We start from the raw sequence: 23,357 nt of genomic DNA, 5'->3' as shown, positions 1-23,357 counted from the left end.
TACATATGACCGCCTCTATGGACTCTGCTTGTTGCTAAGGATGTGGAATGGGTGTCCACCTATTCAGCACCGACTTTGCACATATAGCGCACCGTTTCGGCATACTCGAGTTCCCGCAGCATCCGTCCGAAAGCGTTGATGAGTACACATCCATGCTTAGCGGACAAAAAGGCGAACTCTTGAACAGGAAGATCCTGGGGACTGTGAAACCACAAAGAACCGACCACCTGATATGATATACCGCGTAGAAGTAAAGAAAGACGGAGAACTTTCAGAAGCTAGACACAAGTCAGCAGCTTTCTGCGTTGGTAGGCAGTGGGGACGGACGCACACTGAGCGACAAAAACCCGTCTTCCCCACAGTGTTGTTTTCTCCACGAGGTCCCAAACGTCGGCAGTTCGTCTCCTGTGGAGCCTGGACGCAATAGCCTGGTCGGCAACAAGCCTTTAAGAGGCCCAAGCTTCTGTTTGCAAGAAGATACGGAGTACCTCATATACAAAAAAATTCCATTCGTAGCACCATGTTCATAGTAGACCCGAACAAGATAGGCGCTAAAAGACAGCCATCAAGCACTTACTGCGTATGTACCTAGGTAGACAACAGGTACCGACTCACCAGGTCTGTTTGGAGTATGTTCCGTCCGTTCTGCAGCAAGCCATCCATCCAGAAGAACCTTGAGCTCCGGCATTTCTTCCTCGGGGATCAACATCGCATATACAGAGTCAGTAATCAAGCTTCAGCCGCTCATCCTTCTTCCTAGCGCTCTCGGGACCTTCTCTGGTACCGAGGTCGGGCCTATCGAGGTCAGGTGGCATTCTGTTCTCGACAAGCGCGGGGGTATACGATCAAACGAAACGACAGTATATCTAAAGAAGTACCGTGAGACAACTCAAGCGATAGTTCTTTGGACCTCTGCAGCGCCAAAGTTTTCTTTTTGGATGAGAAGTTCATACATGGTCGTCGGATCGCATTAAAGACACGTGCTATTCACCTGAAGTACCGTGACGCGTTGCGCACCTACCTACTAAGGAAGGTCCACTCGACGTCCAGGCGGCGGCCCCAGAAGTGGACCTACTGTATGCTCGAGAACTTGAATTGAACAGGTAACTGCGATCCGGGCCAGGCCGAGCCTGACAGTTGCCATATCCAGCACAGTGGCATTGCATTGCAACCTCATGGACCTGTTGATCAAGATGCGATCTCTTGAGACACCGAGAAATGTGTCGGTGGAACGCCACATCGTGTCATGTACACAGATCCTAGGAGGCAAAGTGAATGTATCTGAGGTTCGTCGGCGTCCAGTTCTGTTTCTTTCGCCCAATCAGCTCCAAAGGAATCGATAGCACTCTGGAGTCGAACACGATATATTCATCGTCCTGCGCGACGACTAGGCTTTCTTAACGATGTTCTTTGGCTTTGACTGGATAAAGCACATGGATATACTTAGACATCCCATACTATGCCAGAAGGAATTATGTAAACTCTCGGCCAAGAACTGGCTATATTGGTCAGAGGTATGGAGATCAGCGGATAATATGTGAAGACATAAAAATAAAACAACAGACCAACGCAGAATAGCCTATGATACATCCATGGAGGGTATAAAATCTCCCTCTCAATACACCTAACTAGGTAGTCAACCCACCAAAGTCATCCTCCACAGTTCACCATCATCATCATCACCACCTATTATCTAAGCAGGTCTAAGGTACATACCACACAGCCCACCCACCCATCAAACCCCCAACGATAACCGCCACAACAGCACTCACCACCACCGTCCTACTAAACCCAAACCCAAACACATTTACATGTCCCATCCTTACACCCTTCACGGTCCCGTTGTGCGGTCCCGCTTCCACCGCTGCAGCACCGCCACGGAACTTGCCCCCACGACCACCGCCGCCGCCGCTGCTACCCTTTGGGGAGCGCTCGTCAAGGCCGAAACTTAAACTTAGAGTATCACTATCATTGTAGCTGCTATGGTGATGAGCGTGGGTGTCATAGTTGCGAGGGCGAGGGCGAGGGAGGGGGATGGGTAGGTACGTATCGAAGTTGGAGTTGTAATTTAGTCCGGGGACAGGAATAGTCGAGGTAGGAGTTGTTCTTTTGGAGGATACTGTGAGAGCAGTGGCTGTGACGTTGAAGGGGACTGGAATTGGGACTGTAGAGGTAGAGGTAGTGGTGGACGTGGATCCAGAAGTAGTATTAGAGAGGGAGGAAGACATTTTGTTTATCTCTTTCTTTCTTTCTTCCTGATTCCGGTGCTGCTCCAAGCCAGTGTTAGTTTCTTTCTCTTGGGTAAAGAAGGTTAGCTATGTACTGTACCTGAGTTGGCAGACAGATATAGGTATGTAAGCTTCTCAATTTCAGTATTTCCACGTTAGATAGACCTTGGAAAAAGAAGAAGAATGTTGAAAAGAGAAAGGCAGATAATATGTGAAGCATGACATGCGCGGTGCCCTCCAGGTACGGAAACAAGGTGAAGGAGTGACTCAAGTGAATAAGGGAGCAACAAAGAAGTGAATCAAGAAGCCTCATCGGGGACTCCCAGAACACGAAAGGAGAGCGAGGAAAATAAAGGATGCGTAAAAATAATCTGCCAGCCTGCATGCTAAGGCTGTAACAATGGGATTCGATGAGTCTTTAAATCTTTGAAGCTTTTAAAAGGGGGATCTGCTCTACGATTTGCTTTTCTTTAGGCGTCCATTTCAGCATTTTCAACGCAGCATGATGGCAAAACACCTTTTTGGTTATTAGTAAGGTCTCAATCAAAGTAGATATCTTGCAACAGCAGGAATTTGTCTCCTCAAGAAGGACGGCGAGCCGTTGATGTAACCTAGTTAACAGGGGGTCACGGGGTTGCATTATTTTGTTGAGACAGGCCGAAGCCGGCAGGCGCAAAACAGTCAAGAAATGGACCGTTGGATGACTAAACACACTAGGTCGGGATCCGGGGAAGACCCATTTTGACAGGTGGGCCCATTAGAGCTTGGGCCCCGCAGCGCGGCAGTTTGATGTATGGAGGAGATGTACCTGGTGAGATTGAAACGCCACTGTTTGATGAGGGCTGTTCGAACCAGGGGAGCATCCCGGAGTAAGAGCGTAATGGGATAAGTTACAGACAGGACAGCGATAGCTGTGTGAAAATATCATTAGAGATTAGCTACATTCGATTCCTATGATTAAGGAAGCACCGACTCGCCCAGATATAACACCCTTCATACAACCATGTCCGCGAAATACAGGCAAAATAACCGGCCCATCCGCTGAGGGAAGGAAAAGAAATGTGTTGCTCAGGTTCCTTGAATCCCCAAGCTGAAGGATCTAGAGCTCGTAATCACCGAAACCGACGCGCTGCGCGTAAGCATAGAAGAAGCAACAGCAAACACCGTCGAATAGGTGCAACATATCAAAGTGATATTAGACGCAACCTCGTGCACAGCGGGGTCAAGGCTCTGTCGACCATACATTCAACTGCACCCATATCAAGAGATTATTCTTCATAAGCTCATATCCATCAAGGTATCTAGTCGAACTACCCTTCCATGGTTTGCTTCGCAGCTTTGCGTGCCATCCACTTCCGGTAGGCGAAGAGAGAGACAATGCCGAGGCCGACGATGAAGACGATGCAGAAAACCAGAACAACACCTGGATTTCTGTTGGCCCAGTTGTGCCTGTGCTTGCGCCGGGGAACCCGGGTAATAAGCTGGTGCAGGCCTGTGTCGAGCCAAGCTGGGTCTATGGCGGCCATGACGGTTCGAGAAACAGCTGTTGTGGCAAGGTCGTTAGCAAGTTAGCACCAAGTCAGCGAGCTACTGCGGAGAACATCAAAGGTACGCCTGCAAGGAATAGGTGAGATAGAAATGCATTCAATGAAACAAATAACAGGAATAGCACTGGGATTCGCAGATGGAAAAGCTGGACCTACATGGTCAGGATTTGAGTACGACGGAACAGCCGCCCTGGACCGCGTACGGCCTGTCTGAATACAAATTAGCGAATAGTCCGAGCTGATAGAGATGCGAGTCGGCGTAAAGCAAGAAACATGAAAACAAATTGCTATTGACAGCGTCGGGTCGATCAGATGTGATGAACACCGGATCCGGGAGGAGCGGAGGTGACTGCAGACGATCGCAATGTGGTTGGACATGACGTGGGAACTGGAAACTTACTGCAGCGCTTGCTACTAGCTAGTCGATCTAATGTACACTGTCGAGGCGAGGTACAGGGTGTCAAGGTGAGATGGACGGGATAAGATAACAGGATGAGAGAAACCGATGGCAGCGGTGATGGTGATGAAAGAGAGTAGCTGCCAGGCAGACGAACCGCACGAGGGGAAACAGCGTCTCCGTGAGCTCTGTGAGAACGAAGCAGTGGTTGGCTGGCGGGCAGGGCATGTCCGGGGTCTCTCCCACGGGGCCGGGCGGGGTGCTGTATGATAAGCGTCACTCCTCCCGTGGCACAGCAACCTTTGTGCTTCCAATCCTGTTCTTTTCTGCCAGTGCAAAAACTCGGAAGACTGAGTTATTGCAACAAGGCAGCACAGTTCTTTCACTTCCAGACATACAATGCTCGACTGATGCCAAGGTCTGAGTTCCAGCACTTCACCCCGCTGCAGCTTTTACTGACCTCCCCTCAACAGCTGAGACCCACGTCTTCAACAATGCACTGGAAGCTTCACCTGACCACAAGTCTGAGGACTCCAACATTGACAAGTATCTCACCATGCCGTAATGATCGAAGTCGCGTCGGGACACCCGGCAGCGCGGCCAAGCCCTTGGTATAGCCCAGGACCAAGGGAGCCTCCGACCGACCAGCATTTAACAAGACAGAAAGCGTCGCAAACAGACAAGAAATAAAGGCCAGTTGAAGCTTGCGCTAGAGAGGTACCTAGGTAGCAGACCTGCTTTCGCCGCGGTGGCCCGCTGCGTCATTTCTGTATCACAGGGCTCCATTCTCCGCGATCTCCGCTTTAACGAAAGCAATATATCTACCAAGATCGCGGGGCTTTTCAATCCTTTTCCGTTAGTGATCCTCATGGTCGTCAGGGATGTTGCTTGTCGTGGCTCAGCGGTGCAGAATGGATTCCTTTGCCCATATTATCAGAGCAAAGCTCCTATACTGGATATCATTCCTCGAAGCCGGGGATCACCAGCCACCGGCTTCCCCCAGAAGCGTGGCTTACTGTCGCTGACGCCATGTCGCGTATATACTCTGGATCCGGTCCCAGCAACAGGGATAGCTGCAGTACCAGTCTCTCCCGGTATAAAGGGCCAAGAAAAATAGCTCTTCTTGTCTTCGGAACCTCCTGGATGAAGAAGATGATGGGAGGATGTGTTCACAGGCATCAAGATGGTACTAGTAAGCAGCCTATTTAACTTAATAAGCATTCGGAAGCGGGGCCTCCACCCGGAAGGGCCCGGTTCCCACTCTTCCCCGATAGCTTATATTTAACAACCGATCGCACTGCGTCTCGACTTAATGATACTGGACATTCGGTTTTCGTACTTAGGTCCTATATAGCTTGTCCTATGGTTTTTAAGCCAAAAATTGTGCAAGGTCTTGGTTGGTACTACCAAAACCAGGAGATGTACAGCTCCACCACCGGGTAAAACATATAAATTCCGTTCCCGCCCCGAAACAAGCCAGAACCAGTATGTTCTCTATCAGACAAAAAGGCAGACTAAAAGGATATATCAGGCTAATCTATCATCAGATACAAGTGGTATTTTAGTCAATTAAAATTACATTTCATCGGAAACAAGATAGATCAAACAGGCAGAGAGATAAACAAAGAACGTCTCTCGATATGAATTGTACGTAGATTCATATGACTTATCTCTGTCAATCTTGGCGGTGACGAAAAAAGGAGTCATATGAGGCATCGACATTGCATAGGGAGAAGGGAGATCTTGCCTGGAGATCTTACCTTTGGTACTCAGTATATAAATTGTCTTCGATCCTATACATATTTCAGATGACATATTTCCCGTGGATAGCGTTTTCCGAAGCTTTATGAGCCTCCACTGCTTTTTCCCATTGCCTGTGTGTGGTGGGCGCCTGGACCTTCGACATATTTCAAGAAAGCAGTCAGAAATGCTAGGCTAGCACAACTTGATAGGTAGGATTCTTTGGGGAGTAGCGAGATAGTTGAGAATCTAATGTGGTCAATGCTAAGTGAATAGAAGAATGGGATGCTATTAAGAAAATGCAGCTTTCACTTCAGTGACCAGCACAGGTTATATATATATATATCTTCAGAGATAATACAAAGAAACACAGTCCAGTGGATCTCATTTCCAAGACTATTATTAATCAATGAATAATGCTGGTGAGTATCTAGATGCAGATTTAGGTCGGAGACATAATGAACTACTCGGTGTAGTTGTTGCGAGCGTACCTTGTGCTCAAGTCCACCATTCCACGAAGAAAGGACTGGAAACCGAGTGGCTGTAAAATGAACCTGGGATAGAATAAAAGAAGACTGGGAGACGCCGGCTGGGTCTTGAGTTGCTTTGTTAAGACTAGCGGCGCCAAAACAAACGCGTCCCGGCAACCTCACTCAGCATCCAGCTTGGTCGAGGTATCTGATCCCTTTGCACGCACACCGCACCATTCTATCCATAATCATCATCTATCAGCATCCAAAAGTGCTGCTCTGATTGACAAAAATAGCGGACTTCGAAGACCCTCCAGAACACAAGGCTCGCCGCAGTGCGCTGCGAAAGCTCGAAAAAGAAATTGCCGGGCTCAAGAAGTTCGAATTCACGACCACTGAGTTGGAGAAGGCCCATATTTACGCCCTGCAAGTCTGCTTCAATAAAAATGGTTATCCTGAATTTAGTCACTGTTTCTTCAAGCCATATCCAGCAGAACTTCTCCCAAGCCCGGACGATGTTGACTCTGACGAAGGCGATAGCTTTCCTGAACATGACCGGGAGAGGCTGCTGGCGCCTCAGCCAATGGATTGCGCACGAGAAATAGATCAGTATGTCGGTCGTTATGAGTCCATGTGCAGACTACACCTGAAGAACACGCACCCGCCAGGACCGTGGCGCTACAGAGAGTATGTCTTGTGTTGTTGTCTTCTGGTCTATCTATTTGGGTAATCCTGTTCTAACATGGATATGCCGCTACGGTGACTACAATTTTATGCCTCTTGAAGAGTTCTATTTGCCACCTGACTATTTCCATCCCAATAACCTGAGCTGGCATGCGACGACTATTGAGCATATTCCAGGCCGGGAATACCCCACATAAAATGTACAATGATTCATAACGTCAAGGGAGATGATAAACTGCTGCTCCGCGGTGAGCTTCTAACTCTCATCAGAATTATGATTGGGCGCCTCAACGCCAAATCGTTGGTTGACCATATAGTTGCTCCGGTGAGAACCCCCAACTCCTGCCACGTTCCCCAAACTTCGACTGCACTTTATACTAATCGGCTAGATTAGGTCCTGTTACTTTCCTTCATGAGACCGCAGCGCGCACGGTATCCTCCAGGGTCACTTTGACGGCGTTTCCAACACAAGGACACTGCACCCGTAAAGCTCTTTGCGCAGTGGCTCCTGTGTCACCCAACGGCAGAAGCTATGTTGAAATGACGGCTTCATTTGCTTTTCTCTCTGCAGTTGAAGAATAGTCTAGGCGGCCAGGAGTATGGAGCACATAACTGTTTTCCATTTGCATGTTGTCCCTAGATGCGCAAGCTTCTACCCGTAGCTGGCTGACGGGAAGATGTTTCTGTTACCATTTCCATTTCCTGTTTTTGATTAGATGGCTAGCAGTGTATTATGATGACGATTTCCAGGCTATCAATTCTGTTTATGATGCTTTAAAATCGTGTTTGTATGGATTATAAACTTCTAATCAGGGCAGGGATTTTCTACGTGGTATGCCACATGTAGTTCACGATAGTCTATACGAAAGAATCCTGGAGCATTTTTCGATTATTCCGTTTAGCTACATGTCTACTTCGTACCAAGGTCTTTTTGAAAATGTAACGCCTGGGCTCTGAAGACCCCTACTAGGCCTAATTTGAAAGGACTACGTCGACTGATATAGGCCATATCTGGGGCCGAAACCCATTAAGGAGATCTGGCATAGTCTATAGAGCCAAGATCTAATAGGGATTAGTACTACAGACTGGAGTCATGTATATAAAGCCCTTACAAGCTGACCTTCTTCTAGAAGTCAGCAATCAGTTCTCATGCATCTGGAATACATTGCTATACGCTACTACCTCTGTTATTATTACCTATAACTACTTAACGCCTTGATATCCCACCACGCTCTATCCACCCTCCGATCGATAGTCCTATAGGCTACATCACGCCTAAGGGTTAGTCGGTCATTACAGAAAAAACAAAAAAATACATTCCCATCCCCAACACTGGTCCAGCACTAAGGTTGAGAATAGAAAGACATAGACACAGCACAAAAGTTCTATTAAAACACTAAGTTTCTAGATTGATAACATTTATTTACCGCTAGTCACTATCGACATACGCCCTATATATGGTCAGACTCAAGAATTGATGAAGGAATATGAAACTCGGTACGTTCGGACCAATTGACTCTGCAATTTCAAGTATATTTATTTTTTGTTTCGTCTTTTCTGCTTCTCCGACCAGGCAGCGGTCTATATTTAAAAATTGCATATACTATACGATCTCAAGCGATTCCACTCTTTTATGACGTAACTCTTGTAGAAAGGTGATAGATTGAACGTAGGCTATACAACCTGGGGTTTAATCCACCGTCATCCACATCTGAGACAGTACCAGATGTACTATTCCCGTCCCCGCGCCGACAAGCCATGTAACCTCACACAGTTGACAGTTTTAGAAAGTAAATACCTAACCCAGGCAAATGATTCGCACGACTAGCAGCTATAGTAGCATTGCAGAGAAGCATCGATTGTGGGTCTGGATCCGAAAAAACAAAAGATCTTCGATCTTTGTCGTTGCACAGGATACCCGGATACACAAAATACATCACCAAAATATCCACGGGATCGGTACCGTACGTCATTCGTAACACCTACCAGAGCATAAATATAGTTCCTTTTGGCCTGTGTAGAAGATGTCTTCGTAGATGAAAGTTGTCTCTTCTTCTACGATCTAGGTTACTGTACCCTAAAGACTACATCTTATACAGCCGAAACCATCAATCAATATGCGCTCTGTTTCCGCACTCACGGTCGCAGCTGGCCTCAGTCTTGTCACTTTTGCAAGAGGTGCGCATTCATTACTACTCCCTGTCTCCTTCCATCCCTCCCTCCATCCATCCATCCACCATTCCCCTCCTTCGTCGAAATCAGTCAATCTACTGACCCGACCAATAAATCGTCCAGGCCTCGACCTAAAAATAACCTCCCCCCGCCCCGGCGACATCCTCAACCTCACCCTTCCAGATTCCACCTCCCACGCTACAGGCTTCTTCCCCATAACCTGGTCCCACGACAACCCCAACGAGGAGCCCGATCTCTTCTCCATCGCTCTGATCAACAACCACACCAACTTCGTGCGTCCGATCGCGGAGAACGTCAGTGTCGCGATGGACGAGTATAAGGTAAACAGGGGCTATTTGGTGGATGTTATGAGGCGGGCGGGGTATGCGTCCCCGTATCATGGGGTGGGGTTTCAGGTGCTGCTTGTTCCGGGGGAGCCTGGGCATCCGAGGTGGGCGGCTCTCTCGGGGAAGTTTGAGGTTGTCGGGTGACGAGTTATGGAACCGGTTCTGATGTCTCGTGTCGGCCTCCTTCTCTTCTGAAAGCTGCAGTGTATTGTGCGTTTGTGCCGTTGAGTAGGGAGGTAAATGTTGACACGGGCTGGGTGCATACTGCGTGCTTATTATCAAACTCTATTCGAAGCTAAAACTACATACATAAACAACATCTCACCGCATCCTACCATGTTCTATATCTAGATGGGCAACGAAAAAGGATCACTCCCTCCAGAGCTTCAAAACAGCCGTCACGCCCTTCGACCCCAACCCTCTCCTCTGCGCGAACAAAAACACATTCAGCGCCTCGCTGCCCAGGTGCAGCGGGCAATTCAACTCCCTCGCCGCCTGCACGACAGCAGACAGCTCCGCCACCGCGTCGTCGATCCGGAACGTCCCGACCGGCGCGTCGCCCTCTTCCTTCGAGGTCTGACCCTTCTCCAGAAGATAATCGATCATCTCCGCCCCGCGGGTCTTGAAGATGTAGCTCCCACCCGCGGCATCGTTGACGAGGTCGTAGAACTGGCGCAGGTCGACGCCCAGGTGGTGCGCGAAGGCTATGGCTTCGGCGGCAGCGAGGGTGTTGGTTGTTACCATCAGATTTGTGACGAGGTTGAGGACCTTTGCTTTCTCTTCGGGGGTTTTTGTGCTCGCTACGCCGGCGATTGGCGTGGGGAAATACATGCGGACCATGGCGGAGTCGTCTTTGGGGCCGAGGCCGTGGTGCAAGCCCGAGAGATAGATTTGCTCGGCAGTCGAAGAGAGAGGGGTTGGGAAGTTGTGCTGACGGGCTGTTGCGGTGATGATACCCTGACATCGCCCATCAATATGGAATTCTGGATGTAGTAAATGAGGGTGAAAGGGGACTTACCGCGTCCTTCAAGATAATGGTCAGCGCACTCGCGCCCGGGTTCCAATCTTCCTCCAGCATCCTCTGCAGGCGGTTCTCATGCATCCACGTCCAAGAAGAGTTCTTCTTGATCGCATCCCCCGTCTCCCGCGCATCCAGCCCTAGTCTCGCCGCTAGACCCATCGCCTCGCTTGCACCAAGGATATGGATACCTGCCAGCACCTGGTGCACCATCTTCATATTGCTTCCCGCGCCAATGCCCCCTGGGACCAGGTAAAGCTTGTTTGCATCGGACATTTCCTGCAGGAGGAATTGGCCCTTGGACAGAGCATCGTCTGAACCACCAGCCATGATGGAGAGAGTACCGTCCGCGGCGCGCTTAGCACCACCGGAGACGGGGCTGTCGATGAGGTAGATGTCACTCCGGCCGAGAGACTCAAGTTGATGCGCGACGGACTGCGCGTAGGAGGATGGTACGGTCGAGCAGAGGAGAAGCGTTGCTCCGTTGGGAAGCACTATGCTGATCCATCAGTAACTCTGCCGCTTCCACTCGATAAAAAGTAGTAGTACGACACCCACCTTTCGCAATCCCCGTCTCCTCATCAAACAGCACACTCTGCACCTGCGGCGCCGATGCCACCATGCAGATATAGTACATGCATCCATCAGCCGACTCGCGCAGCGATGACGCTGGGATACCGCCCACGGCCTTGAATCGCTCGACGCTGGATGGGAAGACGTCGAATCCTTTCACCGGGTAACCCTGCTTGACGAGGTGCGTGGCCATGCCAAATCCCATGGCCCCGAGGCCAACGAAGCCGATTGTAGGCTTGGACATGGTGAGAAACCGTCTGGGATGTTTGTTCGTCGGTTTGCGGGGTAGATATACGTAACAATGTCGCGTGAGGGGTCAACGCTGCGCTGCACTGTCTCTGGGAGACCAATTGCTAGACAGAAACATGAACGAGATACAAACAGCATTCGATTGCATGGATGAGGGAATAAAAACAAAGGAAAAATGGTCGACGAAGCTGTAGAAAACATGCCCCTCCGCGGTTCACCCCGCGTCACACCCCGCGTCACACCCCGCGCTTCCTCAGGAACAGTATCGGAGTTCCTCCGACCGCCGCGCGGCCGGGTAAATGCTGGTTCGCTGAGTAAACTAGACACGCGGGAAGACCCTGCGATACTGGACTGGACAGGTTAGAGATTTAACCAGTAGTTAAGAGTTAGCAGATGCTAGTATGTAGTACTTGGGACTCGGAGTCGATGGTACCCGGGGATATATCCGATTCAGGAGCAGAGAGTATGGCCGCCAGAAAAACTACCTATCCGAAAGCTTTGGTATATCGTCAAGATGAAAACGGAGAAGAGACATTTATAAATTCAGTAAGTAGTATGATCAATTGTTCAAAGTTTCATCAGGATGGTTCAATGTACTGGGCGGACGTTAAATGGATATCGATAAATACTGTTGTAGACCCCGGTAGGATTCCTAGTATGGTTCCACCGACAGGGGTGTTAGTTTGATGCTGCTTTCCAACAGCCCTACCAGAATTCTCGCCTAGTTTTCTTGATGAGGTGTACCCAAGGACATCACCTCTATTGCCACGGCCACTTTACAGGCGACATTTAAGGCGGCATCAAATCTGACCCCTGCAAGTGGACCATACTAGGAATTCTTTCTGAGGTCTACCACAGTACATGAAGGGGATGGAAAAGGGCCATCCTTTCCTGATAAGGAAAGTGGGATTGACGACTCGGAGGCTTGAATATATATATTTGCCTGATACCTCCTTTACTCTTCCGTTTACCAGGTTCAGAAGTTTTCGTTGCAACCATACCAGCCACATGAAATTGAATATGTATATACGAAGTCTCAGAAGCTATCAAAGAGGGGGGGCGGGGGGTTGAACTATAGAGATGTCGAAATTCTATTGTTTCTTCGTATGTCCGCTGTGTGAATGAGACTGTCATCGCTCTCTGAGGCACCCTCTACGTAGGCGTATCAGCGTCTGGGATTTCGTCCTCTTCTTGTGGGGTATCGGTACGATGTCGATGATTTTCGTACGCGCATATCTGGAACCCCTCTTTCCCTGTGATTCCCACAACGAGTGGCATGATTGGAATTTGAGCTATTATTTTTCAGGAGTATTGTTTTTAGGAACGCTAATATGCGGCGTGCGACCCGCTCCACGCAGGAAGGGGATGGTATTCTATACTTCTTGCTATTCGCAGTTTCCGTATTAGGATCAAGCTTTTCAGGCTTGGTTGAGGAAGGGTCGTCGTGCTGCAGGTCTTTTCTGCCTGGAGCGAAACGATCCGAGTTAGATTCTTGATCCACGTTGGTTGACGATCCATGTGGCAAGTCATGGGGAGTTTTTCCATCATTGCCGTCGTTGACATTGGTCCAGCGGATGCAGAGTCGTCGGACCGCTGCTGCGGCATGCATTTCTAGTTCTTGGCTTCTGTTTATCCAGAGGGCCGTTTCATATTTATGCTCTCCACTGCCGTCACTTTCATCTCCACTATCATGCTGAGGTCGCGTTATTGCCGTTTCCGGGAACTTGGTGATGTCGGCAACGAAGTTCTGAACCGGTTCGCGTTTGACCAGAGCCGTTGAATGATAGCCGGATTGGCGGTCAAGCGAGTCCTTCAGCTTCTTATAGCGCCTGTGGCTATCTTTCTCTGCCAGCTTCCTTTCGCACTCGTTCGCTTTTTCGAATGTTAACTGGGCCGCCACGAGCGCTTTGGATGATTCTTGCTCTCTCTTTTCGACTTGTTCTCGGGTTACATCGCCAGGTATATGCTGTGGATAATGATTTTGTTGTCTACAATAACGGTGTGTTACTATCCGGCTGCACCATAACAAAAAATATCTGAAAAATAACAGGGAATCGGTCCACTCACTGCAATAAAGCGCCGAGGTTGAGAATGCTCACCATGAGGTGCAGCGTCGCCTTCGCAGACTCTAGCCTCGTCCTCAGCTGCTTGACCTTTGCCTTTCGGAACACCCATTGCGCTCTATCCCGCGCCCGCATTGCACTCCCCTGCACGATTTTTACGTTCTCCTGGATCTCGGAATACGTCTGCTGACAATCGGCCAGAATGGCCTGCGTGGTTTCCAGCAACGCTGGCTTCAGAAGATTTCCGTTGTTTTCCAAAACTTCTGCGAGCGACCTGAAGGCAGTCGAGATATTGGAGAGCTCCCGGGCGAGTTCTGCAACCTGGATCTTGGCCTTGAAAAAGGACTCGCCCAGGCCGTGAAGCGACTTTGAGATTTTAATCCCGGCTTCGCTGATGGCTATCAACCCGGAGACCAGACCAATGACTTCTGCCATTGTAGCTGATGAATGCCCTCTAGGAAGAGGGCATGTGACTGAGAAAGAGCAGACACAAAACTTGTAGTTGTATTGCGGGGCTATTTTGAGAGATGCTTGCATGGCAATCTAGCATTGGCCGGCCAGAGCGGTGAAATCAGCCTTGTGAGGACATCTTCATGATATCGTCCAACTTTCCAGTTTTGTTTCCTAAAGCTTCAGGATGCTACCGCTGACCGGTATACTTGCCAAAAACAAACCAGGACGTTATTACGTGCTACAGTACAAGCACAAGACGAAACGGCAATACCTACATGTAACGACTGAATTTCAATCAACGACAGAAACAGGTCTGCTCAGATGGTGCTATCAGAAGATCAGTTCACAAGAAGAGCAGCTAGTCTGTTTGGCCACATATAATTTGGTTCTGTTGAAGCCGGGTTTCCCAGTCTAGGCTCGCCTGCATCCCACAGACAAATCGGCCAGCGGCATCCGCAATCTACTTCCATAATCCGCATATCATATTTCTCATTAGTTTCTTTTCCTTCCATATGCTATGCTCTGCTACCATCCAGGGACTACCTACCAGGTTATGCCATGATGTCACATGCTTCCAGGTATCCATGAACACGGAGACGAATCTGGCAGAAACAAATCCAACGCAATCCATTTGAGCCCATATTCACAGGCAAATTCCACTCCTTCTTTGACCGCTGCATAATGCTCCAGAGGCAATGGCTACCTAAATCCTTTGATCTCAATGACACAGGCTACACCTACTCCCCAAGACCTTCAACCCCTTATGTAAAGAGATCGATATCCCTCTTTCATAGAGATTCTCCAAACTCTCCGGATGCGTGCAGATGAGATTGCAGACCTATGCCGAAGGGAGTATTAGTATTCTGGTTGATCTGATGGGAGACCGCTGAGCGGCTGAATTCTACGAAACAAACACCCCCGGCGACGCTGCCCCGCGCCCAGCCCGTGACACGGCCCGCCTCGACTCGACCCGCCCGGTCCCGCTCGGACGCGCTCCGATCGGAGACGCTGCGAACCTCGATCTGTACGACGATGCCGTGATCGAATAAATAGGAAAGAAACCTGTCCTGTCCTGAAAGACAATTGCTTTTTTTTTCTAGCTTTACCTTATTTTTTTTTCTTTTTTTCTTGTGTGCTCCGTTCTCGCGGTCAGAGTCGAGAGGCGTGGTTTTAGATACGTCAAGCGGAAGGAAACAAGGACCATTTATTTACCTCCCATCGATTCCCCGCTTCATACCTAATCCTATACAAACAAACCGTCTACATCCTCCACTCTCTCAATCCATTTCATTCAATTCCGTTAAACCTGCACATCCGATCCAACACGATCCAACAGAACATCCACCATGCCCCACGAGAAACTCAAAACCAACCGCGCCCTCTCCATCCTCGACGCCGCCATCGCGGGCAACTACGCCGTCCCGGGCATGTGCTGCTACAACCTGGAAGGGATCCTCGCGACCGTCCGCGCCGCAGAAGCCAAGCGCTCCCCGGCGATGGTGCTTTTATTCCCCTGGGCCATGCACTACGCGGGCGGGATCCTCGTGCACGCTGCGGCTGAGGCTGCCCGGAATGCGTCTGTACCGATAACGGTACACATGGACCACGCGCAGACTCCAGAGATCATCCGGCAGGCGGCGGATTTGAGTGTTGGTCCTAACGGAGGATTCGACAGTATCATGGTCGACATGTCGCACTACGAGCGGGAGGAGAACCTCGCCCTGACGCGGGAATTGGTCGCGTACTGCCACGAGCGCGGGATCGCGGCGGAGGCGGAACCTGGCCGGATCGAGGGCGGGGAGGACGGCGTGGCCGATACGGCGGATCTGGCGGGCGTGCTGACCACGCCTGAGGAGGCGCAGCGGTTTGTCGATACTGGTATCGACTGGCTCGCGCCGGCGTTTGGGAACGTGCATGGGGAGTACGGACCCCGCGGGATTCGGCTCGAGTATGACCGGCTCGAGGCCATCCGCGATACGGTGGGCGATAAGGTGCGGTTGGTCCTGCATGGGGCGGATCCGTTCACGGAGGAGATCTTTCAGAGGTGTATCAGGGGTGGGGTCGCGAAGGTGAATATCAATAAGGTGATGAATAATGAGTATTTGAGGGTGCAGAGGGAGAGGGCGGGGAAGGGGCCGATCACTGGGGTGATTGAAGAGGCGACGGATGCGATGCAGAGGGCTGTTGAGCGGTGTATGGATATGTTGGGGTCGACGGGGAAGGCGTAGTTGGTGGGTTGTTGTGTGGTTGGTTATGTTATATGACATTGTTGCTGTACATACATAGACGGTTGAGCTGTTTTCGCCACGTTCTGCTGTGGGAGTAGGTCTTGTGGAAGAAATTATATTCGTCGGTTCAGACTGCATAGAGATCTCGTTTGAAGAGTATCATCGTTTATCTTATATGTACCAATATGTTCACAAGGTGGAATATATATGATTTTTCCCGCATGACTTCTATCACAGCTTTCTCAACATTCGACTCCAGATACGCATGCGAATCTCAAAGGTTGATGTTGATCGGATTGCACCCCAAGTTGATGAGGCCATTCTGGGGCAGCGGTCAGTCACCTGGAGTAAATGAAACGATAAAATGTGAATCGTGTGTATAATGCAGGCCAACATACGTAATTGTTGTTCGAGCAGCAGACCGTGTTGGCGTTGCAGCGCTGGCCGAGGGTGACGATGGTGCTGATGGGGGTGCCTGCAGAGAAGAACGTCGTTAGTATAATTCCAACGAAAGTTAGGTACACATGTAGATGGACGTAGATGATAATGTAGCAGGGACTTCTCTTGCCCGCGGCACTACCCACGGAGTGAAAAGCACAACCACGAAAAAAATGCAGACTTACAAGCCAACCCAACCGGCCCCTTCGCCATCTCAGGCGGCACGCCGTACTTCGACAGCGTCGAAGCGATGGTCGAATTCTTCGTGTCCGAGATCGTCTGACAGCAGTGCGGCTCGCTGTTGGCCTCGCAGCCCTCGCCGCGCGCGAGGAGCCGGTCAGCTGGGGCGGCGGTGGCAGCGACGGCGAAGAGAGCAGCTGTCAGAGAGACCAGAGTGAAACGCATGTTGGATTGATGTTTATATTTGCGTAATAAACTGTACAGAAGAACGAAAAAAAAAAAGAGCAGCCCTCGAGACAACCTAGGAATTGGAGGAAGAGGAAATGGATTGGTGTGTTTCACTCCATTCAGAGAAGAATAAAAACAGATATTTCTTTTTCAAAGACATCCGGGGAATAAATAAAAGGAACCAAGTCAAGAGCTGAGCTGGCCAGCGACCCTTGTCCCAGTTGAGTTGGCAACAAACAGGGGGCAGGGATACGAAAAACAGGGGAAATTGACAATTCATCATCTATCGTAGCGCTACTGACGTCGGTGGACTAGCCAGCCACAATCTAGAAAACAAGATAAACTCACAGTCCCTTGCAGGCGAGAACAACTCAATACCTCCTCATCCATCCTATATCAGGACAACAAGCCATCACAGGCCCACAGCTGTGAATATTATGCGATCGTGATTCGAAGCCTGCCTTGAAAAAGACACAGGATCTTCAAGCTGAGCTGCCGAAAATCAGGGACAGCCTGCATCTGGGCTGTCCTCACTGTGACGACAACCGCAGCCTCGCAGGCAGCTCTGACCTACCAGATGCAGGATTCTCTTGGCTCGAAAACCATTGGAGTTTATCGTTGCAGGGGACAGGGATCGGTGGTGATCTGTCAGTGTCAGATAACGTAACCCACAAGCGAGCCGCTCACCCGCCCACCCGCGCGAATACTATATAGAATCCGAAGCTTTATTATTGACCCAAAACAGTGTAACGGCGGACCTAAGACTTCTTAGGCAGAGGCTCGTTGGGTTTATCTTGAGGACAGAAAGCAAGAGAAAGAGATGAATAAATAGGCCGTTACTAGCAATGTTACTATATCTGGATTGCTATTTGAGTTGACCACGGGGTCCTGATCCCCATGGTTAAGGAGCGTCTTTATATACATTGTTAATCGAAATAGCCCTTCTGATTAGGAGACTGAATCGAAGACCCCTTGTCGATTCGTATGGCCTGAATCGAAGGAGGAGGTCTGATTGTATCCTGATTGGTTTGTCGGCCTGTAGTTTCTCCGAGAGCTTCCCCCTCTCGTAGCCTCACTTCTGCAAGCGTTGTAACACAGGAAAACAAAGAGTTACAGGCTGCCAATCAGCGCCAAAAAAGAAAGAGGAATGCACCTAGGTCCTATATAGCTACTGGAGGTATTCTAACAGGTGCGGAAGGACTGCAACGTGCTCAAGAAGCTGATCAAAGGCAGGAAGGGGTGGTTGAGCAGCCAGATCTACAGCCACTGAAGCGGGCACCACCAACATGCAGCACATATAATATAGTAGGTCATACTAGAGTGCAATGCTCTCGGCGCTAAGCAATTGATATATAGTGTATATAGCTTCAATTTTCATTGATGTTGTCTGATATCTAGTTTTTTAGTATATTAGTATATTTGGTGTTGGAGCGTGTGCCGCTCGGGGGTTGATTACGCTATCTCCGTGAGGAACATCTCCATAAAAAGCGCGCCCTCCTCCGCAGTTTGACGAAAGTCCTGCGCAGGTATGCTATTTTCCTTCTCTTTATGTTGTGCAGTGATACCATAGGAGATCGCAGAGACCAGAGTTAGAACTAAATCCGCTCCTCCGGCAGATGATTTGAGATCAGCGGGACGGGTCAACTCCGCACGCAAAAGCCGTCTTGCTGCAAGGGCGCCATCGAGTCGCCCTGTGGCTGCGCTGTGGATGGCCATATCATAGAGGACAGAATCCCTATAAAAATGGACGATCGAGACGCTCTTGGTGCTGCTTGCTGCCTTTCTTCCAATCTCGGTAGTTGAATTTAGGTATTCTCTCACTCAATTAGGTAGCATGTATAGGGTCATCCGTTATGTGCCAGCCACGGCCCTATGATGGATGTGATGAGTAGAAGATCATATAAAAATCGATAGTCCCGTACTTTACTCCGCGTTGCCCCGCATTGCGGATACAAGGTTCTGTGCCCTGCTCGAGAAGAGCCGTCGGAGCTGGATCGGTAGCTAGACTCGCACCACCGGTACCGCTACATCAAATATCAAATAAGACTTGCGCTGCTATGCAGTTGACTGGATGGTAATGGCCCCTAGCGCCTACCTAGGTAGGCAGGTAATGGTGAAGTTGAGCCTTCAATGCAAGTCCGGAGAATAAATAAATATGCCGTCAGCCGTTTCGAGGACAAGCTAGTGCGCTCATACGGTAGGGAATTTCGAGCAGGCAGTTTCTTTATTGGTGAAGAGCGCATACGGTGCTGGGGCACCAGCCGTTTGGTGTTTGGAAGGACAATGTTGGGGGTAGGTGCCGATTCCAAGGAAAGAGAAAGGAATGTGTGTAGTATAAACCGACTCGTATATCGGCTCGGCTCCAATGCCTCAGAATCTTACATTACCTGGCCCGACGTCGGATAGCTCGATCAGGAAGATGGTTTGGCAGGTCCCTGGTGCGCTGGCGGCTGTCCGTGAGTGGGTAAGTGCCGCTATCGATGCTGTAAAGATTAGGATTATCTCAACTCTGACAAAGCCTGCTGTTATGGCTATCTGTGATTGAGACCAGATCAGCAAGTGTCCCGTTTTGGATTCGAGAACCTTTCCGGGCTGTTGTGGGATGCGCACGACCATGCACGTTAAGACCCCGCAGCACAAAAGGGCGTCAGTACCTAAATAATCCGGACCGGAGTGCTGCTGCCGGGTTATCATGCTGAGGAGTCCATCCAGTTCATCAGCAGGTCCCGAGAGAACGAAGCAGCCTGTCATATCTGTACTGAGAATATGGAGCCGAGACGTGATGGAATCGCGACGGAAAACGGGGGGTGAGCGCTGTATCTGACGACTCGACCTTGCCAGGATCGCCGCGGCACTAGCGAGCTGAACGGCGCCGGCGAGAGACTAAACCGCGCCCCCGCCCGAACCCACGCTGCAGGGCTGCAATCGCGACGAGAACAGGCTGAAGAATTTCAGAAGAACCCAGGGGTCGGTCGACTAGTGAGGCCTGGCTGTTTCCGACTCTGTGGTGCTTGGGTTCTGCCAAATCGCAGATCTAGGACTGGAGCACCGCGTGGTCAACTTCCAGGTACGTCCGCACCACAACCCTCCCGGTGCTCCTATAGACATTGACAATGCTCTCCAAGTTCAAGCGGATGTGCATGTCGTCATGCATCGCAGGGACGGAGTAGACGCCATTTCCTGTGGACTCGGTTCCCCAATATCCGTTCCGAGCTTTCTAAACCTTTAGTGGAGCACCTCGGCTGCTGAGATCACTGTTGACGGAGAGTCTACCAAAGGCAATTCGCATCCCTTCCACACGGAGGATAGCAGGATGTCGCCGAGTGGATGTTTAAGCCCGTCTGACTTTTGCTGCCCGCAAAATCTGGCCCGCTGTTGGCCGGAGAGGCCTTCCGGACGGGCCGCAAACTCGACATAGCCATTACTTCTCCATCATCTTTTCTCATAGCGCCGGGAGGCGTCCGTGGATGCTGCTCAGACTTCTTGGCCGCTCGCCGTTGCCGGCCCTGTGTCCTTTCGAGTGATTCTCGCTCACGCACCTTCGGTCACAAGCCCTGCATACGGGAGCCCCGCGAATCCTGGTCCCCGATATAGAATCCCGACGGGGATTATGCACGGAGGGACGACTGTTCTTATCTGGCCTGATTCCTCCGACACCACAATTCTTCAGTTTTGAGCGCACGATACCCCACTCCCCGTCATTTGTGTCCCCAACGGCTACAACGCCTTTCCAAACCACGGTTGAAGTTCTCACTAGCAATTGTCTATCAGTGATGTCAACAGATGCCCCAGAGGCTTCGCTCGGGCCGGACCACGAGCGTGCCGGCCACCAGGCCTCGTACATCGAGGTAAGTTGGCGTAGGTTGATCTGGTTCAACACCGAGCTGAACTTGGCAGCCGTCTTCCGATGAAACCGATAGCAACTATTACAGCGACGCAGAGAGCGATCTGACTTCGCTGGCCTCCGAGGTTACGAATTATGTATATGAGAATGGCCGGCGTTATCATTCCTATCGCCAGGTACGAGGCTGCTCTATCCCCAGTCCAGATATACATTAGCAGACTTGTCTCACACACTTACCAGGGGAAATATGTGTAAGCTGCAATCTGCTAGCATTTCGTCAAGAGACCGAAAGTTGACTCTGCTTGGAGGCTCCCGAACGATGAGGAGGAAAAGGATCGTCTGGACTTGGTGAGTCTGCTACGTTTAGACCATGCTATATGTCGTCACACGGCATTTTCTGACGTCCTATAGGTCCACCATGTGTAAGTGCCGATACGGCCGTTTTGAGACCGTGCGGACGGCATGACTGACATTACCGGGATCAGGTTCACTCTTATACTCGGGGGCAGATATCACTTGGCTCCTTTAAATCATCCCCAGGCTATCCTTGACCTGGGAACCGGAACGGGCATCTGGGCTCTGGACATGGCTGAGTCAGGCGTCCTCCTCCTGTGACTGGAAAGTAATGTATCTAACGCGGGCGTAGTCTATACCCGTCGGCAAAGGTGATAGGCAATGATCTTAGCCCGATCCAGCCCCAGTTTGTGGCCCCGAACACACAGTTTGTCATCGAAGATTTTGAAGAGGACTGGGTGTACGAGGAAAACCATTTTGATTACATCCACGGTCGAACGCTGGCGGGGTGAGCATTGCCGTATGTCGTGCTTGTTGGAGCGGAGGCTAAACCGATAGACAGGTCCGTGAAAGACTGGCCAGAGCTATTCGCCAAGGCCTACAAGTAAGCCGTCATTCCTGTTTCTCATATAATAAGCTTCTACGGCCGATGTCGCCTGTCTAAAGACGAGTACTAAGTTGTACCAGACACCTTAAACCGGGCGGATACCTGGAGATGCAGGAAGGTCGGCTCAGACTCCTAGATCCATCTTAGTATGACAGCAGGCTGGCTGACTTATCTGAAAGCCCCCATCTGGTGCTGGAGCGACGACGGCAGCCTGAAACCTGACTCCCCTCTCGTACAATTGTCAGTAGCACCCTGTCGCAAATGCTATTACTACCTCGAATGGATCCTCGCTAACGGCCAATCTCACACCAGCCTCACCATCCTGGAAGAAGAGAGCTCCAAAGCAAACCGCCCCCTCAACATCGTCGACAAGCTCAAGCCGTGGATGATCGACGCCGGCTTCCGGGATGTCCAGGTAAAGGTTTACAGGGTATGTTTCCTCCAAGGCCATTGGCTGACGTAACCATAATGCTGAACTCAAATAATAGTGCCCCTGGGGCCCGTGGCCCAAGGACCCCCACCTCAAGGAAATCGGCCGGTACCAATACATCAATGCCGTCGAGTCTGTTGACGCGTACGGTCTCGCCCTCATGACTCGCAGCGTCGGGTATACCGAGGAGCAGGCAAAGATATTCCTTGCAATCGTGAAGAACCAGCTCCGGAGTAGGTCATTGCACGCATATAACTTGATGTAAGTCCGGGCTTCTTTCCGTTGGCTGCCAGATGTGCCATTCTCCTTCACCCCACGTAAGCTCTGTACTAACAGAAAGCAATCCAGATACTTCGTGACCGGGCGTAAACCGACGGAAGAGGAACTCGGGAGATGAGATGAATAGCCGTGGAGTCAATATATAAACAAATGAAACGAATCAACGGAAATGAAATCGCAACCGACTACCACCACTATCTTGGTAAATAAGCAAATCACAGTATATAAAGTTAACCCCATGAACGAGCTCTTGATAACAAATACGACTGCTAATGTACATACAATGTTGTGCACTCATAGCATGGTGGCCTGTTCTTCTCTGTAACTTGCAGCTTGGAAGTACGGTTAGGGTTGTTACTACCCCCATTTGGGCAGTTTCTTCTACCCACCTGAGTTCCTGCATGATATCCCATCTCAATCAGACACAATGGTCCAGTCCCGGCCATCACCCTCATGGCTCTCTCCAACAGGATCCTTCTCCTTGCAAAGCTTACGACGTCGGGTAAGCTCGTCTTGATCATGAGGACTGGCGTCTTCGGTTGTGCTCGATCCTATCCTGCTTTCGCATGTGCCGCCCTTCGACCTGAACATTTGCGCCCCAGACGTTACCGTGTCTGCACTCGATTGGAAGGCAGTCGCTAGGGTCCTTCGTCATCCAGGACAGCATCAGTCGAATCGGACCGCATGCGGAGAGGCCCAGGCGGGCCAAACGCGGGGGACTCGGAGATGGTCGGAGATCAAACACAACGGACGTAATTAGGCGCGTTCGGCCTCCCGGCGTAGGACGCTTCGGCCCGTCCGTCGCACGATGCACCGTGACTGGCGACAGATCTGGACTTCATGCTACTGCTTAGGTGATATGCTTCATCTAGGCGGGTGGCCTTAGGC

At 50.4% G+C, this 23,357-nt stretch overlaps 7 protein-coding genes across 7 annotated transcripts; 3 read left to right on the top strand and 4 right to left on the bottom strand.

The window, feature by feature from the left end:
* Positions 1 to 722: 722 nt before the first annotated feature.
* On the bottom strand, positions 723 to 2,228 carry VTN00DRAFT_3195 (uncharacterized protein; the record flags this gene model as incomplete). The annotated part of the gene is made up of 2 exons (XM_069429485.1): positions 723 to 795; positions 1,717 to 2,228. 2 exons carry the CDS (start codon positions 2,226 to 2,228, stop codon positions 723 to 725), a joined length of 585 nt encoding a protein of 194 aa, XP_069282933.1.
* A 6,955-nt stretch (positions 2,229 to 9,183) lies between these two features.
* VTN00DRAFT_3194 (uncharacterized protein) lies at positions 9,184 to 9,729 on the top strand (the record flags this gene model as incomplete). Its single annotated transcript, XM_069429484.1, has 2 exons — positions 9,184 to 9,244; positions 9,362 to 9,729. 2 exons carry the CDS (start codon positions 9,184 to 9,186, stop codon positions 9,727 to 9,729), a joined length of 429 nt encoding a protein of 142 aa, XP_069282932.1.
* A 225-nt stretch (positions 9,730 to 9,954) lies between these two features.
* On the bottom strand, positions 9,955 to 11,420 carry VTN00DRAFT_3193 (uncharacterized protein; the record flags this gene model as incomplete). Its single annotated transcript, XM_069429483.1, has 3 exons — positions 9,955 to 10,542; positions 10,604 to 11,097; positions 11,162 to 11,420. 3 exons carry the CDS (start codon positions 11,418 to 11,420, stop codon positions 9,955 to 9,957), a joined length of 1,341 nt encoding a protein of 446 aa, XP_069282931.1.
* Positions 11,421 to 11,661: 241 nt separating this feature from the next.
* VTN00DRAFT_3192 (uncharacterized protein) lies at positions 11,662 to 13,923 on the bottom strand (the record flags this gene model as incomplete). The annotated part of the gene is made up of 3 exons (XM_069429482.1): positions 11,662 to 11,776; positions 12,805 to 13,413; positions 13,493 to 13,923. 3 exons carry the CDS (start codon positions 13,921 to 13,923, stop codon positions 11,662 to 11,664), a joined length of 1,155 nt encoding a protein of 384 aa, XP_069282930.1.
* Positions 13,924 to 15,287: 1,364 nt separating this feature from the next.
* Positions 15,288 to 16,169, top strand: VTN00DRAFT_3191 (uncharacterized protein; the record flags this gene model as incomplete). Its single annotated transcript, XM_069429481.1, has 1 exon — positions 15,288 to 16,169. One exon carries the CDS (start codon positions 15,288 to 15,290, stop codon positions 16,167 to 16,169), a length of 882 nt encoding a protein of 293 aa, XP_069282929.1.
* A 274-nt stretch (positions 16,170 to 16,443) lies between these two features.
* VTN00DRAFT_3190 (uncharacterized protein) lies at positions 16,444 to 17,012 on the bottom strand (the record flags this gene model as incomplete). The annotated part of the gene is made up of 3 exons (XM_069429480.1): positions 16,444 to 16,491; positions 16,568 to 16,644; positions 16,793 to 17,012. 3 exons carry the CDS (start codon positions 17,010 to 17,012, stop codon positions 16,444 to 16,446), a joined length of 345 nt encoding a protein of 114 aa, XP_069282928.1.
* Positions 17,013 to 19,380: 2,368 nt separating this feature from the next.
* On the top strand, positions 19,381 to 22,587 carry VTN00DRAFT_3189 (uncharacterized protein; the record flags this gene model as incomplete). Its single annotated transcript, XM_069429478.1, has 15 exons — positions 19,381 to 19,479; positions 19,857 to 20,082; positions 20,787 to 20,863; positions 20,913 to 21,035; positions 21,100 to 21,110; positions 21,168 to 21,207; positions 21,271 to 21,281; positions 21,345 to 21,452; positions 21,506 to 21,661; positions 21,716 to 21,757; positions 21,841 to 21,878; positions 21,940 to 22,000; positions 22,073 to 22,190; positions 22,249 to 22,451; positions 22,539 to 22,587. 15 exons carry the CDS (start codon positions 19,381 to 19,383, stop codon positions 22,585 to 22,587), a joined length of 1,362 nt encoding a protein of 453 aa, XP_069282927.1.
* Positions 22,588 to 23,357: the final 770 nt, after the last annotated feature.

Source organism: Thermoascus crustaceus (assembly GCF_041956765.1).
Source record: "Thermoascus crustaceus strain CBS 181.67 unplaced genomic scaffold VTN00scaffold_13, whole genome shotgun sequence".
Taxonomy (NCBI): domain Eukaryota; kingdom Fungi; phylum Ascomycota; class Eurotiomycetes; order Eurotiales; family Thermoascaceae; genus Thermoascus; species Thermoascus crustaceus.
The sequence above is the reverse complement of the archived record's forward strand: the minus strand, read 5'-3'. Positions and strand labels throughout refer to the sequence as shown.